This window comes from Cnephaeus nilssonii, assembly GCF_951640355.1.
Source record: "Cnephaeus nilssonii genome assembly, chromosome: 13".
Classification (NCBI taxonomy): Eukaryota; Metazoa; Chordata; class Mammalia; order Chiroptera; family Vespertilionidae; genus Cnephaeus; species Cnephaeus nilssonii.
The window spans coordinates 21803880-21818018 of record NC_137084.1 but is presented as its reverse complement, the minus strand read 5'-3'; the positions used below and the strand labels follow the sequence as shown (position 1 = coordinate 21818018).

The following is a 14139-nucleotide window of genomic DNA, read 5'->3' as shown; positions in this document are numbered from 1 at the left end:
CTGTTTGGCTCAGTGGATAGAGCATTGGCCTGCAGACTGAAGGGTCCTAGATTCGATTCCAGTCAAGGGCACATGCCCAGGTTGCAGGCTCAACCCCCAGTGTGGGGCATGCAGGAGGCAGCTGATCAATTATTCTCTCTCATCATTGATGTTTCTATCTTTACCTTAATCAATAAAGAAAAAAAAAAACTCTCTCATTCTATATTACTTTAATGGTAAGTTCTTTAGTGAGGGTAAAAATGAATAAACACCACCACCCCCGCCCCAGCATTAAAATCCCTTTTATTTTGCAAAGTTTATTATCCACATGCATTGAATGTAGCACTTGACCATGGAAAGCTGAAAGCCCTCTTAATCACAAAGAAGCCCAAGAAATTTAATGCTAACCACAAGCTACTATTTGAATAAATGATCTGAAAAATCATAGTACCAGTTTGCTAAATGTGGAATTCAAAGAGTACTTTCTCCGCTCCCTTTATTAAAATACAATCTTCCTATTTACAGGTATCCTAGAAAACACAGAATACACATTGATCAAGTAATCTGAATTTTATACGTACAACTTAAGAGGGCTTCACATATATTTTATAAGGCTGGAAAGGGAAGCATAAGCCATGGCGTGAAGTTTGAAATCTATTGAATGGTATGGGTAAGTCAACCTAAATAGAACAGGAAAGGTGCTCAACTATTATTGGGAAACAAATCCTTCAAATCTGATTATATAAATTTGGACTTCCAGTGTGTTACAATAACAACAATTAGGTGGAATGAGAATTTAAAACCTTTAAAAGATTACCATCTAGCTCTGGCCGGGTAGTTCATTTGGTTGGAGCATCATCCTGATACACTAAGGTTGTGGGTTATATCCCTGGTCAGGGCACATACAAGACTCAACCAATGATTGCATGAATAAGTGGAACAACAAATCGATGTTTCTCTCTCTCTCTCTCTCTCTCTCTCTCTTTCTCAAATTGATTAAAAATAAAAAAAATCAGCAACTAGGCAGGGTGACAAATATGATGTGACAAAAACAGTGAGTGCTCCAGGGCTCACCTTATGTCCTCACCTTGATGAAGAAGCCATACACTGTAATGGCTAAGGACTGACTGAACTGGCCTGCAATAGGAACATCCTCATCAAGCATGTGCATGATCCTACACTTCCATTGAAGAGAAATAAGGTTGGTTCCCCACTCCACTGAGGGAGATAGTAAATTTAAATTATAAGAACTCCAAAGAATGACCTAATGTGTTAGTCAAATATTTATGACTATCAAAATAGAATGGAACAGGTCACATGAATGATGTAACTACTGCAAAAGGAAAAAAGAATACTAGGTGTACCAGTTAATAATGCGGATTTTGTAATCAAAGAAAACACGATAATTTCAAGAGAAGCTTCAAAAGCGCTTTATTCAAAGTAATGTCCATCGCTAGCTACACATCTCCCCATCTTTCAGGAACTTTGTGGATACCATCCCAATAGAACTTTTCTTGTTTTGAGGAAAACCATTCAGAGACCCAATTTTTCACTTCTTCATATGTTTTGAAGTGCTGCTCAGAAAATGCTTGTGCCATCGATCAGAACAAGTGGTAATCTGAAGGAGCAAGGTCTGGTGAATAAAGCGGGTGGGTTAATACTTCCCAGGCAAGATCTTTTAACGTGTCTTTAACTGGTTTTGAAGTGTGTGATGGTGCCTCATCATGAAGCAAAATTACTTTGCTGTGTCTTCTGGCACATACTAGTCTTTTCACGATCAAACCATGATCCAAATTGATTATTTATTGTCGGTAGCAATCAGTATTAATGGTTACACCTGGTTTTAGAAGCTCATAAAACACCACACCTTCCTGATCCCACCAAATGCAGAGCATTGTCTTCTTTCCGACGCGATTTGGCCTTGCAGTCCATGTTGATGGTTGACCTGGATCAACCCATGATTTTGTGCATTTGTAATTCTCAAAATAAATCCACTTTTCATCGCCAGTCACAAATCGATGCAAAAAGTCTTTCTTTCATGCTGTTGAAGCAACATTTTACTGATGACTTTTTGGTTTTCCATTTGTCTTTCGTTCAGTTGATGTGGCACCCATTTTCCTTCCTTTAAAATCTATCCCATTGCTTGTAAATGATCGGAAATGGTTTGCTGAGCAATATTTAATCTTTCTGCAGGTTGTTTTTGAGTTTGACACGCATCTTCATCCAATAATGCTTGTAATTGTTGGTCTTCAAACTTTTTCGGTTGACCTGGATGTTCTTTATCTTTCACATTGAAATCATCACTTTTAAAGCGTTTAAACCAGTGTCCACAAGTATCTTGAGATAGAGCATGACCACCATAAGTTTCCCGAAGTATTCCGCAGCACGTGTCTTCAAAATAAAGTAATGAATTAAAACTTCCCGCAAATGCTCTTTTTTTGGCACAAAATTCGACATTTTTAAGCGTGAAAATATCTATGATATTAACACCTTCAGAAAATTTGACATATGAAGTTTTGAAGCTTGTTATCAATACAACAAAATAGCATACATATCAAATCGCATATATATCAACATATGTGTAACTCCATCTATTGAAAAAAATCCGCATTATTAACTGGTACACCTAGTATCATCTTTATTCCTGGTCCCTTCCAAACCCTGGAACTATTTCCTTCTGCTTTCACCATTTTAAAGTAATGGGAAAATGTCCCTGGAGACTACAAAAGGGAAAAAAAAAAACATACCCATCTTTTAAAACAAGGGGAAAATGAGTTGGGTAATTAGACAGCTTAGTTTAACCTGGGAACATGCACGAACAAATTAAACAATCAATTAGTAACAACTAGAAGCTCATAAAATACTGGAAAAGAACCAACATAGTATTTGAAAAGCCAAATATGCCAGATGAGCGTAGTATCTTTTCTGATAGAATGATAGGTCATATTATCAAGTAAAAAGTGAACAGTATAATCTATTTCAGTGTTGTAAGCCTTTTTGTTCTATACCCCAATTCAGGATATGAAAAAAAAATGGTTTGGGAAGAAAAGCATTTAAAAACTGGCTTCAGTGCTAAACCAATGGCTGTTGACACATCTCTCTCTCTTGAGGACCTGTTTCGGAACTGAGTCAATATCTTTATTGATGGCTAGTCAGGAATCTTGGCCTTCTTTATGTTTTTACTCCATTACATCATATCCCTGAGATCTCTGAAATTAAAAACATTTGTTTCCTTAGTTTTCTGTCCAACTTGTTGACCTTTCTTTTCCCTAGTGATCTTAAATTACTTTTTGCTTCAACTCAGTGGTGCTCTGTTGGACAAGATGAAAACCCATTTTAGATAGAAATCTGAGAGAGAAAGGGGGGGCTTCTTCAACAGTGCCATGGTCAGACAGCCCAGGTTCCCATGAACTCAGTTATGGGTAGCAGTTCTCTGTCACAGGAAAATATGTAAGATTTCTAAACCAATCTCACTCAAGGAAAAAGTGAAGGCTTTGCCCAAAAGTCAAGTAGCTATGTTGATTGGTGGTATGTTAAAACTAGGAAGAGAAGAGGAGGAGAAATAAAAGGAATTGAGAGCATGGGAACTCACTATTCTGATTCTGTAAAGTCTGCTAGTTGAAACTGCTCTATAGATGAAGGAGGTCCATGTGAAATAACATCTTAGGTGGTCATGACACATAAAGACATATTTTTATAGTAATAACAATATTATTAAACTGAATTGATAATTGCTAGATTCTTGACCCTTTTTGTTGATAATTTGCTTTTATCATTATAATATCTGAGTTTTCCCTGAAACAGTATGTAAAGAATTTTAGATGGCTCTCCACAACTTTCCAGACACAATCCATTTTTATTGATTTACTAGAGGCTCAGTGCACAAAATTCATGCACTGGTAGCGTCCCCAGCAGCTGCTGGCTGTTGCCAGGTACTCCCTCCCTTCCCCTGGCCAGCCCCGCCTCCTGGTCAAACTCACAGATGAACTCTGGGTTGAGGGGACAATTTGCATACTACTCTTTTATTACATAGGATAATTACACTAGCATATAGATTATGCCTTCAAAAATGTAGATTGATCTAGGATGGCATACCTCTGTAAGAGATGGTATAACACAGAGCAAACTGTAGCAAACTGAAACAAGACACAATCTCATTAGTGCAATGAAATTCAACTCAATTCATTAAATATGTATTGATTCCCATCTAATACCTATAATTAAGAGATTTCAAAATATAAGTTAATTTACCAAATATATTTTCAATCTCTTCAAATACTTTAAGTTTGCCAATTCTCCATGTACTGAAAACTATTATCAAGTGTCAAGTCCAAGGCTGGGAACCAAGTAAGAATAGCACTTGAGTCCTGATGACAACAGGCTTAGACTCATCTACCTAAAGCAAGAAACTGGGAAACAGGTATACTGTGCACTAAGATCAAAAGAATTGTTACAAAGGACGTACAAAAATCTCCTTTTACATCTGGTTAAACCTCCTTTTATCTTACTTCTTCTTTTGCAGGATTACTCAACTTTAACCTAAGATGTGAGATCTAAATAGAATTTAAAAATTCCAAACTTAAATACATATATGTACATTGTACCATGGAATAATTTTTCATTTTCTTGTAGTGAAATAAGAAAACGTATTTAAGTTTCCCTAAATGAAGGTAGAAACTAAATAAAATTAACATTCATAAAGATTAGCATTGCAGAATAGGATTTATACTACCAATAAAAAATTATAGAGTCTTTCAAATTAATATATCTTACTGTCTTTCTCTAATGCTCCTGGTTCACCTGCAGCACATCAGACAAGGTAATAATTTATGATAATCACATGAAAATATACAATTAATATTCATCACCTCTCATTCCTCATCACTTTAGATGATCAGTAATGCAGAGTGAAAATGCTGTCAGATTTCTAATTGCTTTGTAATGGGCTTGAAACAGGGAAATCATTAAAGGCAAACAATCTGTCATTTGTCTGTTTCTTTAACTATCTATCATACAAAAAAACTCATTAAAGAAATTGCTAATGAGCTATGAAAGACTATACTTATGGTGCATCTCCAGTAGATTAAAAAGTAATACTATGAATTGCTTTAAATATTTTCAAAATAATATTTTTGTGGAAATTCATCAGAGAAGATCTATTCTTCACTATATTTTTTAAGCTGTGTGGTTTCATTATTTTGGCATCTAATCCATCATTACAAAAAAAAGCTTTAGCATATAAGATTTGTTATTCATCAGTCTCTAAATAATTAAATTGAAAGGTTGCAAGAAGAAGCTGAAATGCTAAATGTGTTTATTACTAGTAAACTGACTCAAGAAGTAAAAAATAGTGCTATAGTAACCCTGAGGCTAAATGAAGAATATATTTTAAAATTTACCCTCATATCTCTGTGTATTTGAACTGTTGAAGTTGCAATGCTTCATTCATCTTAAATAATGCTATCGTGATACAAATATTATATTCAACTATTGAAATTAAGCATAACCTTAAACTCTGCATAAGACATTATTACTTTGAAATTTTTGCAGATATTAACCAAAACTAAAATGTTTCATAATATTACTAAAAATAATTTTAAAGAGGAAGACAAATAATTTCTTTAAACATCTACACCATATTTTACATGTCTCATTAATGCTACCATTCTATATGAGGTACTTAGGGCTGTATTTTAAAAATCTATGATAATGACAAGAATTTAGTTTAAAAAACAAATAAGCATATAAACAAACATAATCCAGAAATGTTTTGTTAGCTATATAGTTCAATTGCATTTTATTTTAGAAGAATTATGAGAGTAACATAGATAACACTGTTACTTTGTTTTTCATTTTGGTAATGATGAATTAAATCATGTATTTATTTCCTATAAAAACATAATCTTAGTAATAAACTCAAACTTCTTTTAAATATGTATACCTATTCATATCTATCGGAATACACACACATTTATAAACCAAAATGCAAAGACATGCTTTGCCTGGTGCTGTGATATGTACCAGTGAATTCCAAGCTAACCTCAAAAGGTTCCATAACACTCTGGAAACGTCTTCATTATACTCCCTAATTGACTTAAACAGACTTCATATCAACTATTTAACACATTTTAATCCACAAATTAACACCTTTTGATCATTCAGATTAACCTTCCTTCTATGAGTCAATTACATGACAAAAATGATATAAACTTTTAAAAATTATTCAGGTTTAAAAAACTACATCGGAAGAATACTTTCTAAAAAAAAATAGCATATAAATGCATTTCACCACATGGTCCAAAGAGACCATCACAAAGTTTCAAATTTTGAGGTAACTGGAAAGCTCACAGAAAAGCCACAGTGGTCATAAGAACAAATAAAAAAAAAGGGGGTAAAGAACTGAATAGGGGAGATAATAAGATGGTATTACTAAAAAAAAAAACAAAAACAAAAAAACAAACTAAACAAAAACCACCAAAACACACACACACACACACACACACACACACTCACACACACACAAAACCCAGAAAATGTATTTTATACAGAATCTTTAAGAGATTCATGAAAAGATTAAAACATCAGATGTGAAGAAGTTGGGAAGACAGGAACAAAATTCTCAGATAAGATAAAGACCTTTAAGAGGTCAGAAACAAGCTTGAAAGAACATTGACAAAACTGAAGAAAAAAAAAGAAAAACACAGCAACAGGGGTGACAGCAAAACCTATTTACCTCTTTGACTCTCATATTTAGTGCATTGCCTTACTCAAATGCAATGAATGTTCAGAGATGATTATTGCTGAAAAGGTGAAAGAGAGACTAGATCAAATGAAGACAACCAGCAAGGAGCAAAAAAGGCAAAAATGAAAAACCATTTCTGAAAGATAAGGCACGATTGCTCATTAGATTCTCAATACTGTCTAAAGCTTTATGATAATTTGCCACCTCCCAAAAATAAGTTTCTCTAATTCTAGCCATTCATCTCTCCCCTCACTTGAAACATTATTTAAATTAACACTTCCATACATCTTCCTGGATTAGTCTAATTTTGATTCAAGAATTTCAATCATTCAAGTAATCTGCTTATTCTATTCATGTAAATTATTAACTGTCATAGTCCTCTTATTTCCTTTGGCATAGTACTTTCCACAGATATTTCCGTTCTTTATTTAATTGTTGTCTACACTGATAAATTCTAAGCTTCTAAGAGGGCTACAGCCAACTCTGTCTTGTGTCTTTTGTAACAGAGTGTGGGACACATAGGAAACACTCAATAAATATTTATTGAATGAATAAGTGAATGAAAGCTATTATGTACTATATCATTGTGTGTTTGTTTGTGTGTGTGTGTGTGTGTTTTATCTCATCACTAGCTAATTCTATCTTCCCATTAAGATTCTAAATTGCTCTAGGGGCAATAACTTAATTTTAGAATATAACCAAACTATTCTGTGGTACTTAAATATAGCTTAGGTCAGTAATATAAAAATCCTAAAAATTCAGAGATAAATAAGATCAAGGGAATTAAAAAAGAGTTGGCTAAATAAACAAACAACCCAATTAAAATATGGGCAGAAGACATGAACAGACACCTCTCCCAAGAAGACATGCAAATGGAATACAGATATGTGAAAAGATGTTCAACCTTAATAATTAGAGAAATGCAAATTAAAATTAAAATGAGATACCACCTCACACCTGTTAGAATGACTATTATCAACAAGTCAAGTAATAACAAGGGAAGGAGAAGTTGTGGAGAAAAGTGAATCCTCATTCACTGCTGGTGGGAATGTAGACAGGTACAGCCACTATGGAAAATAGTCTGGCCATTCCTCAAAAAATTTAAGAATAGAGTTACCATATGACCCAGCAATCCCTCTCCTGGGTATGTACCCAGAAAACTGAAAAACATATATTTGAGTGCTCGCTTTGGCAGCACATATACTAAAATTGGAACGATACAGAGAAGATTAGCATGGCCCCTGCGCAAGGATGACACGCAAATTCGTGAAAAACATATATTTGAAATGATATATGCACCCCTATGTTCATTGCAGCATTGTTCATGGTGACCAAGGCATGGAGACAATCAAAGTTTCCAGTGATAGAAGATTGGAAAATATGTGGTACACATACACAATGGAATAACTACTCAGCCATAAGAAAAAAATGAAACACTGCCATTGGGACAACATGGATGGACCTTAAGAATATTATGCTAAGTGACACGAGCCAGTCAGAAAAAGCTAAGAACCATATGATTTCATTCATATGTGGGATATAAAACTGAAACTTGTGGACACAAACAGCAGTGTGGTAGTTGCCAGAGGGAAGGGGGTGGAGGTAAAGGTGGATGTGGGTGAAGGAGACCTAATATATGGTGATGGAAGACAATTTGACTTTGGGTAGTGGATACACAGTGCAATATACAAATCTTGCATCATAGAAATCGACACCTGAAACCTATATGATCCTATTAACCAATGTCACCCCAATAAATTTCATTTAAAAAATTAGTTGGCAAAGAAACCAGTAAAAGAGCCAGGTAAATATAATTCTAGGATAAGAAAAAAATTAGCAGAAGTATACTGTAGCTATTGCAAATGTTATCCACCACTAAAAACACAATATTACTAATATGATCTCAAATTAAAACTGTGTTAATGTGTGGTGGTCATCAACACATTAGTTTATGGACAGGCAAGTACTAAAATGACAGACTAAATAAGAATGTGATTTTTTTTTTTACTAAAACTACAACCAAGGGTCTTAAAACCCTGCTACATCTGTAGCTATAGCTACTTTTAGGTATAATACTTGATCAATCACCATGAAATCAAACATTTAATGTACTTCTACCTTGCTATGTTTATGCTAGTGACATAAGAATGAAGTTTTTGCCCATGCTTTTTAATTTATCCTGCAAACTATAGTTCAACAAACATTTGGGTTTTATTTCATTTTTCTAATTCAATAGTTGGTAGCTTTTGTTTGCTCTGTGTGGAAATTCCTAAAATACTGCTATAAATATCAAAACAAAAATTTAACTATTAATAACAACAGCTAACGTTTACTGGGTACTTACGACTTTCAGGCACTATTATCTTTTTAATCCTCACAACAAATCTATGAAGGAGATACTATTATTATTCCTATTTTACAGAGGAAGGATCCAAGGCACAGAGATTAATTTAAACTGTTCACATAATCAGTAAGAGGTGGATTTGGATTCAAACCTATGCAGCCAGTTTCCAGAGTTTATGCTCTTAACCACAATGCTAACATAGTTTATATTTCTGAAATATTAATTTTTACATGAAATGGATAAATTACTTTCTTAAAATAAGGTAGTAAGAAATAAACCTATTCTAGGTACCCATCACTAGAACTCTAGAGAATGTGGCAAACTAGCTGGTGCTTAGTTTCTCTGAGAGATGTTCCTACCCTCAGAGATCTTACAATCCAATTAGAGAATCAGAATATACATTTGACGTGTATAACAATACCCTGTAGGATAGGATGAATGCAAGTGAGTAGTATACACAGGACTTGCTATGAAAGTTGAGAGGAAGAAAGTAATTTCCAAGGACTGGGACATCATAAAAGGTCTGATAAAAGAGATAGGTCTTAAAGAAGGGATAAAACTCATAGGAAGAAGAAAAGAGCGAGGATATTATAATAAGCAAGGGGAACCATGTGAATTATAGATGAAGTACTCAGAAAAGATCCATTTGTTTATATGTTTCCTGTATTAGGTAATAGTGATGAGGCTGGAAAACTAAGGATCATATTGGGAAAGTAACTGAATGCCAGATTAAGGAGTTAGGACTTTATCCTCTTGACTACCTGCCCTATTCAATAAAGTAGTCACTAGTTAGATGTGGCTTTTGAGCACTCGAATGTGGTTAGTCCAAGTTAAGATGCACCGTACAGTTAAAATACACACCAGCTTTGAGGACTTTGTATGAATAAAATAATGTGTTATGTTTTTGTGTCTCCTACAGAGAACCTAATCTATACTTATAGCTTGAGATTTTTTTTTTTTTACTTTACTGTGTCAGTCTGTTATTCTTTATAGTTCATACCATCATTAAATAATTGGCCATATTGAAATACTTTATTGAATGTGCTCAGGTTTCTCCTGATTGCTCCTCAAATTGAGATTTTGTAGAAGAAAAATAATAAAAAAAGAAGGAAAGCAAATCTAAGCAATAACAACAAAATAACCTCAACATTCCAAGTGAAATTAAATCATGCTGCCAAGAAATGCCATACAGTTTCTGCCTCTAGGCACAATGCAAGGAAGAAAGGTCAACATAAGGTAAGCAGCACAAAGAAGATACAAGGTAAAAGCAGAACGGAAATAAAGGGAGATGGAAGAGGGAAAAAACTAAGCAAAAGTTAAACGAGCAGTTTATTCTGCTTTTTCTGTAAGCTTCAAAGATAGCATGGCTGCCCTGGGAATAGATAGACTTGCTAAAAACCATGTTCTGCTGCTCTCATAATTAGCTATTTGGACTTGATCCTTGGTTTGTTTCTTCCACTACAAAAAGAGAAAATAATACCTGCCTTACCTTCCTCAGTGGGTTAAAGTAAAAGTGAAGCGAGACAGTAAATGTGAACGGACTTGGAAATTGTGTGTGTGTGTGTGTGTGTGTGTGTGTGTGTGTTTATCTTTTAAGCCAGATGCTAAAATCGAAAAGAAACAACTTGGCTTAGCATATTTCCCAGAAAAAAAAATTTTTTTTTTAACTGAAAAAACAAACTATTCAGCATAGGTTTTATTTCTCTTAATGTTCGAATGAGAACATTCTAAGAGAAGTACAGGGACTTGAGAGGAATCAGTTCTCATTCTTAACCCCCCACCCCGCCATAGTGCATTCACCAACCACAGAACGGGGAGCAGCGCCGGGTAGGGCGCTTTGGGGGTGGCGGGGGCAGACGGAGGCATGGGGCCAGGCTCGCTGAGGCAGGAGAGAGAAGCGAGGGTAACGGACCAGGGAGAAGAGGGAGTTTAGAAGAAGGGGAAAGATGCCTTTCCCCATAGCTCAAGCACTTACTGCTGCTGCTCTCCAAGTCCTTAGAAGCGTCGACCGGGTACCATAGCAGCGACTGGTTACCATAGCCACCGCGTCCTGGAGGGTGGAGCGACGCTTCCGCGTAGTGCCTCGGCCCCTACGCCTCGGCTGGGAACGTGGTCGCGTAAGAGCAATAACTTCCGGCGGAAAAAGAAACCGGTTCCCAGTTTTGGCCGACGGGTTGCGAGGAGCCCGTTCCGACGCCTCCATGAAGTTTGGTGAGTTTGATTTCGAGTGGAGCCTGGGGAGGTACTCGCCTGTGGCTGACGATGGGGCCGCCTGTGAATGCAGTGAATTCCGAAGAGCCTTTTTTGAGGAGGCCTTGCCGTCTCCTTACGTTCACCGCTGTGGGCCGAGGTGGCCTGGTTTCCGGGCTCCTGGCGGGGTCTCCGCTGTAACCTGGAGACCACGGACGGTATCCTCGAGGGGACACTTTCAGGGGGCTCCCCCAACAGCAGAGGGATTCTTGCTCGCTACCTCCAGCGTGATGGGCTGTTTCTCGTGTTCTTCTTAAAAAATAATTTGGAAGAAAAGAAGTGAACTGGGACATTTAAGAGGGAATGCTCCCAAATTCATGTTAATTCTTTGGTCTTTTTGCTTTGCTTAAAAAAAAAAAAACACATTTGTAAACATTTAGTAAGCTCCTTTAGTGTATTTAGTGAGTACTTACTGTGTGCCACGTTTACCATAAGACCAGCAGAAATACCTTCTTACAGTGTAATCCATGGTTCATTATCCAATTCAGTATTTTTCAATACTGTTGTATAGTCCTTAATTTAAGACTTAAGGGTATAGCATGAAAGGAAGTTTTCCATACATGTCTGTATTGTTATACATGAAATTATTGGAGTGTTTTAAATTTTTTAAATTTATTTTAGAGAGCGGGGAAGGGGGTTAGACTGAGATTGGAGACAGAGAGATTGTTGTTCCACTTATTCGTGCCTTCATTGGTTGATTCTTGTATGTACTCTGACCGGGTATCGAACCCACAACCTTGGCTTATTTGACAGCGCTTTTTAACAAACTGAGCCACTCAGTCAGGGCTCTGGGGGTGTTTTAAACAAAAATTATGCTTCATTAGGTTTGCATTATAATAATGATTTACCCATCTAAATATCTAAATGTTAAAGAACTTAGAAAAGCAGTTCTTGCTTATTTCATACATACATGCAAACTGTAATGAATTTAATTAGTTGTCATCAATATTTTTATTCAGCTGATCAGAGAAGGCCCACTTGTTCAGTGGATGATGGCTTTTGGGCAGATACCAAAAAAGGATTGGTACAGCATTCTGGGGGCAAACCCATCTGCAAGTATGGCTGACCTAAAACAAAAGTATCAGAAACTCATATTAATGGTAAGTCTGGTTATTTCAGATTTTAAATCATTGGGGAGGGAGAGGGGGAGATCAGTTATTTTTATGTGACCAGAAATTTGTTTCCATAAAATGAATATATGATATTCAAGCAGGAATCATGGTATTAATATGGTGAGTTGAAAGTTTCAATCATATTGTAAAAAAAAAAAAAAAAAAAAAAAAAAAGTTGGTTTGAGGTGGGATAGCATGGCAATTTGAAGCAGGAGATCTGAGTTATTCTGTTTCTACCACGCACTGTGAGAACTTGGACAAGTTACTTTCCCCTGTATGTGCCCCTGTGAGGTATCATATATATATACATATACATATGTATATGTATATGTATATATATATATATGTATATATATATGTGTGTATATATATATATGTGTGTATATATATATATATATATATATACACGTGTGTGTGTATAAAAGGCTAATATGCTAAGTGTCCCTCCCTCTGTCCGACCGGTTGCCTTGATGCGCACTGACCACCAGGGACAGACGCTCAACGCAGGAGCTGCTGAGCTGCAGTGACTTGGCAGTGGCGGTTCTTGGGTGATGCACCCAGAAACCAGAGAGGAGGGAGCCTGATTCCTCGCAGGGCTGCGCAGTTCCACCTTTGGCTGTGGGTTATGTTGTTGCTGGGGCACTGTTGGCTCCTAATCTGGTTTACTGCACACTTGCATTTGTGTTCCATACCCTGTATGACATCAACATTGCAGGGTGCCCTCTCACACTCCAGGACCCCTTGGGGGATGTTGGAGAGCCGGTTTCAGCCTGACCCCCAAATACCAGGCCAAGGGACCCCACCTGCAGGAGGGACCCCGCTCACTATGCAGATGCCTTTTAAGCCATGGCGCCACCCCAGGTGCAGCTGGCAGCCCCGGGAGGTTGGCTCCAGGGCGTGTCCAGCCCATCTCGCCCAGTCCCACCCCGCCAGCCACCTTCTAATTAATTTCCTTTCAGTGTGCACGAATTCGTGCACCGGGTCACTAGTAATGAAATAATTCATGTAAAATGCTTAAAAGTGTTCATGTAATCAGCATTAGCATCCAGCAGCTACTAGCTACATATGGCTATTGAGCACTTAAAATGTAGCTCAGTTCAAACCCAAATATGCTGAAATAAATATAAAATACAAATTGGATTTCAAAGACTTAGTACAAAAACCCCCCACAAATAATCTAATATTGTTTTGTTGATTACATATTGAAATGATAATATTTTGGATGTATTGTCTTTTGCATATTTAAACTCAATATATGTGATTATATTCGCACCAATAAGGAAATATATTATGAAAATTGATCTCATCTTATTACTTTTTTAACATTGTATGTGTCTTGCAATTATATTTTCATGAGTGGGTATTGAACTTTGTTAGATTTTTTTAAAAAACATTTATTGAAGTTTGCATATATTAATTTCCTCCTTTAATCTAAGTTCCATTGATTTTTCTTAGTGTTAAATCTATTATGCATTCTTAGAATAAACAAATCTCACTTATTCATGAAATATTATAGTTTTTACTAGAAGCCCTGTGCACGAAATTCGTGCACGGCGGGGGGTTGTCCCTCAGCCCAGCCTGTACCCTCTCCAATCTGGGACTCCTGGAGGGATGTCCGACTGCCCGTTTAGGCCCGATCCTGGTGGGATCGGGCCTAAACGGGCAGTCGGACATCCCTCTCACAATCCAGGACTGCTGGCTCCCAACTGCTT

At 36.5% G+C, this 14139-nt stretch overlaps 2 protein-coding genes across 2 annotated transcripts in view; one reads left to right on the top strand and one right to left on the bottom strand.

The window, feature by feature from the left end:
- Window positions 1-11113, bottom strand: part of DCDC1 (doublecortin domain containing 1) — a gene marked incomplete at its 3' end in the record, with an annotated part of 318067 nt that extends 306954 nt beyond the window's left edge. The window contains exon 1 of the mRNA XM_079788060.1: window positions 11041-11113. Coding sequence (XP_079644186.1) covers window positions 11041-11103 — 63 coding nt within the window. The 5' untranslated portion in view covers window positions 11104-11113. The remainder of the gene's footprint in view (window positions 1-11040) is intronic.
- Window positions 11114-11204: 91 nt separating this feature from the next.
- DNAJC24 (DnaJ heat shock protein family (Hsp40) member C24) overlaps window positions 11205-14139 on the top strand; it is a 38998-nt gene continuing 36063 nt past the window's right edge. Inside the window, exons 1-2 of the mRNA XM_079787841.1 lie at window positions 11205-11276; window positions 12275-12415. Of these exons, the coding sequence (XP_079643967.1) occupies window positions 12305-12415 (111 nt within the window). The 5' untranslated portion in view covers window positions 11205-11276; window positions 12275-12304. The remainder of the gene's footprint in view (window positions 11277-12274; window positions 12416-14139) is intronic.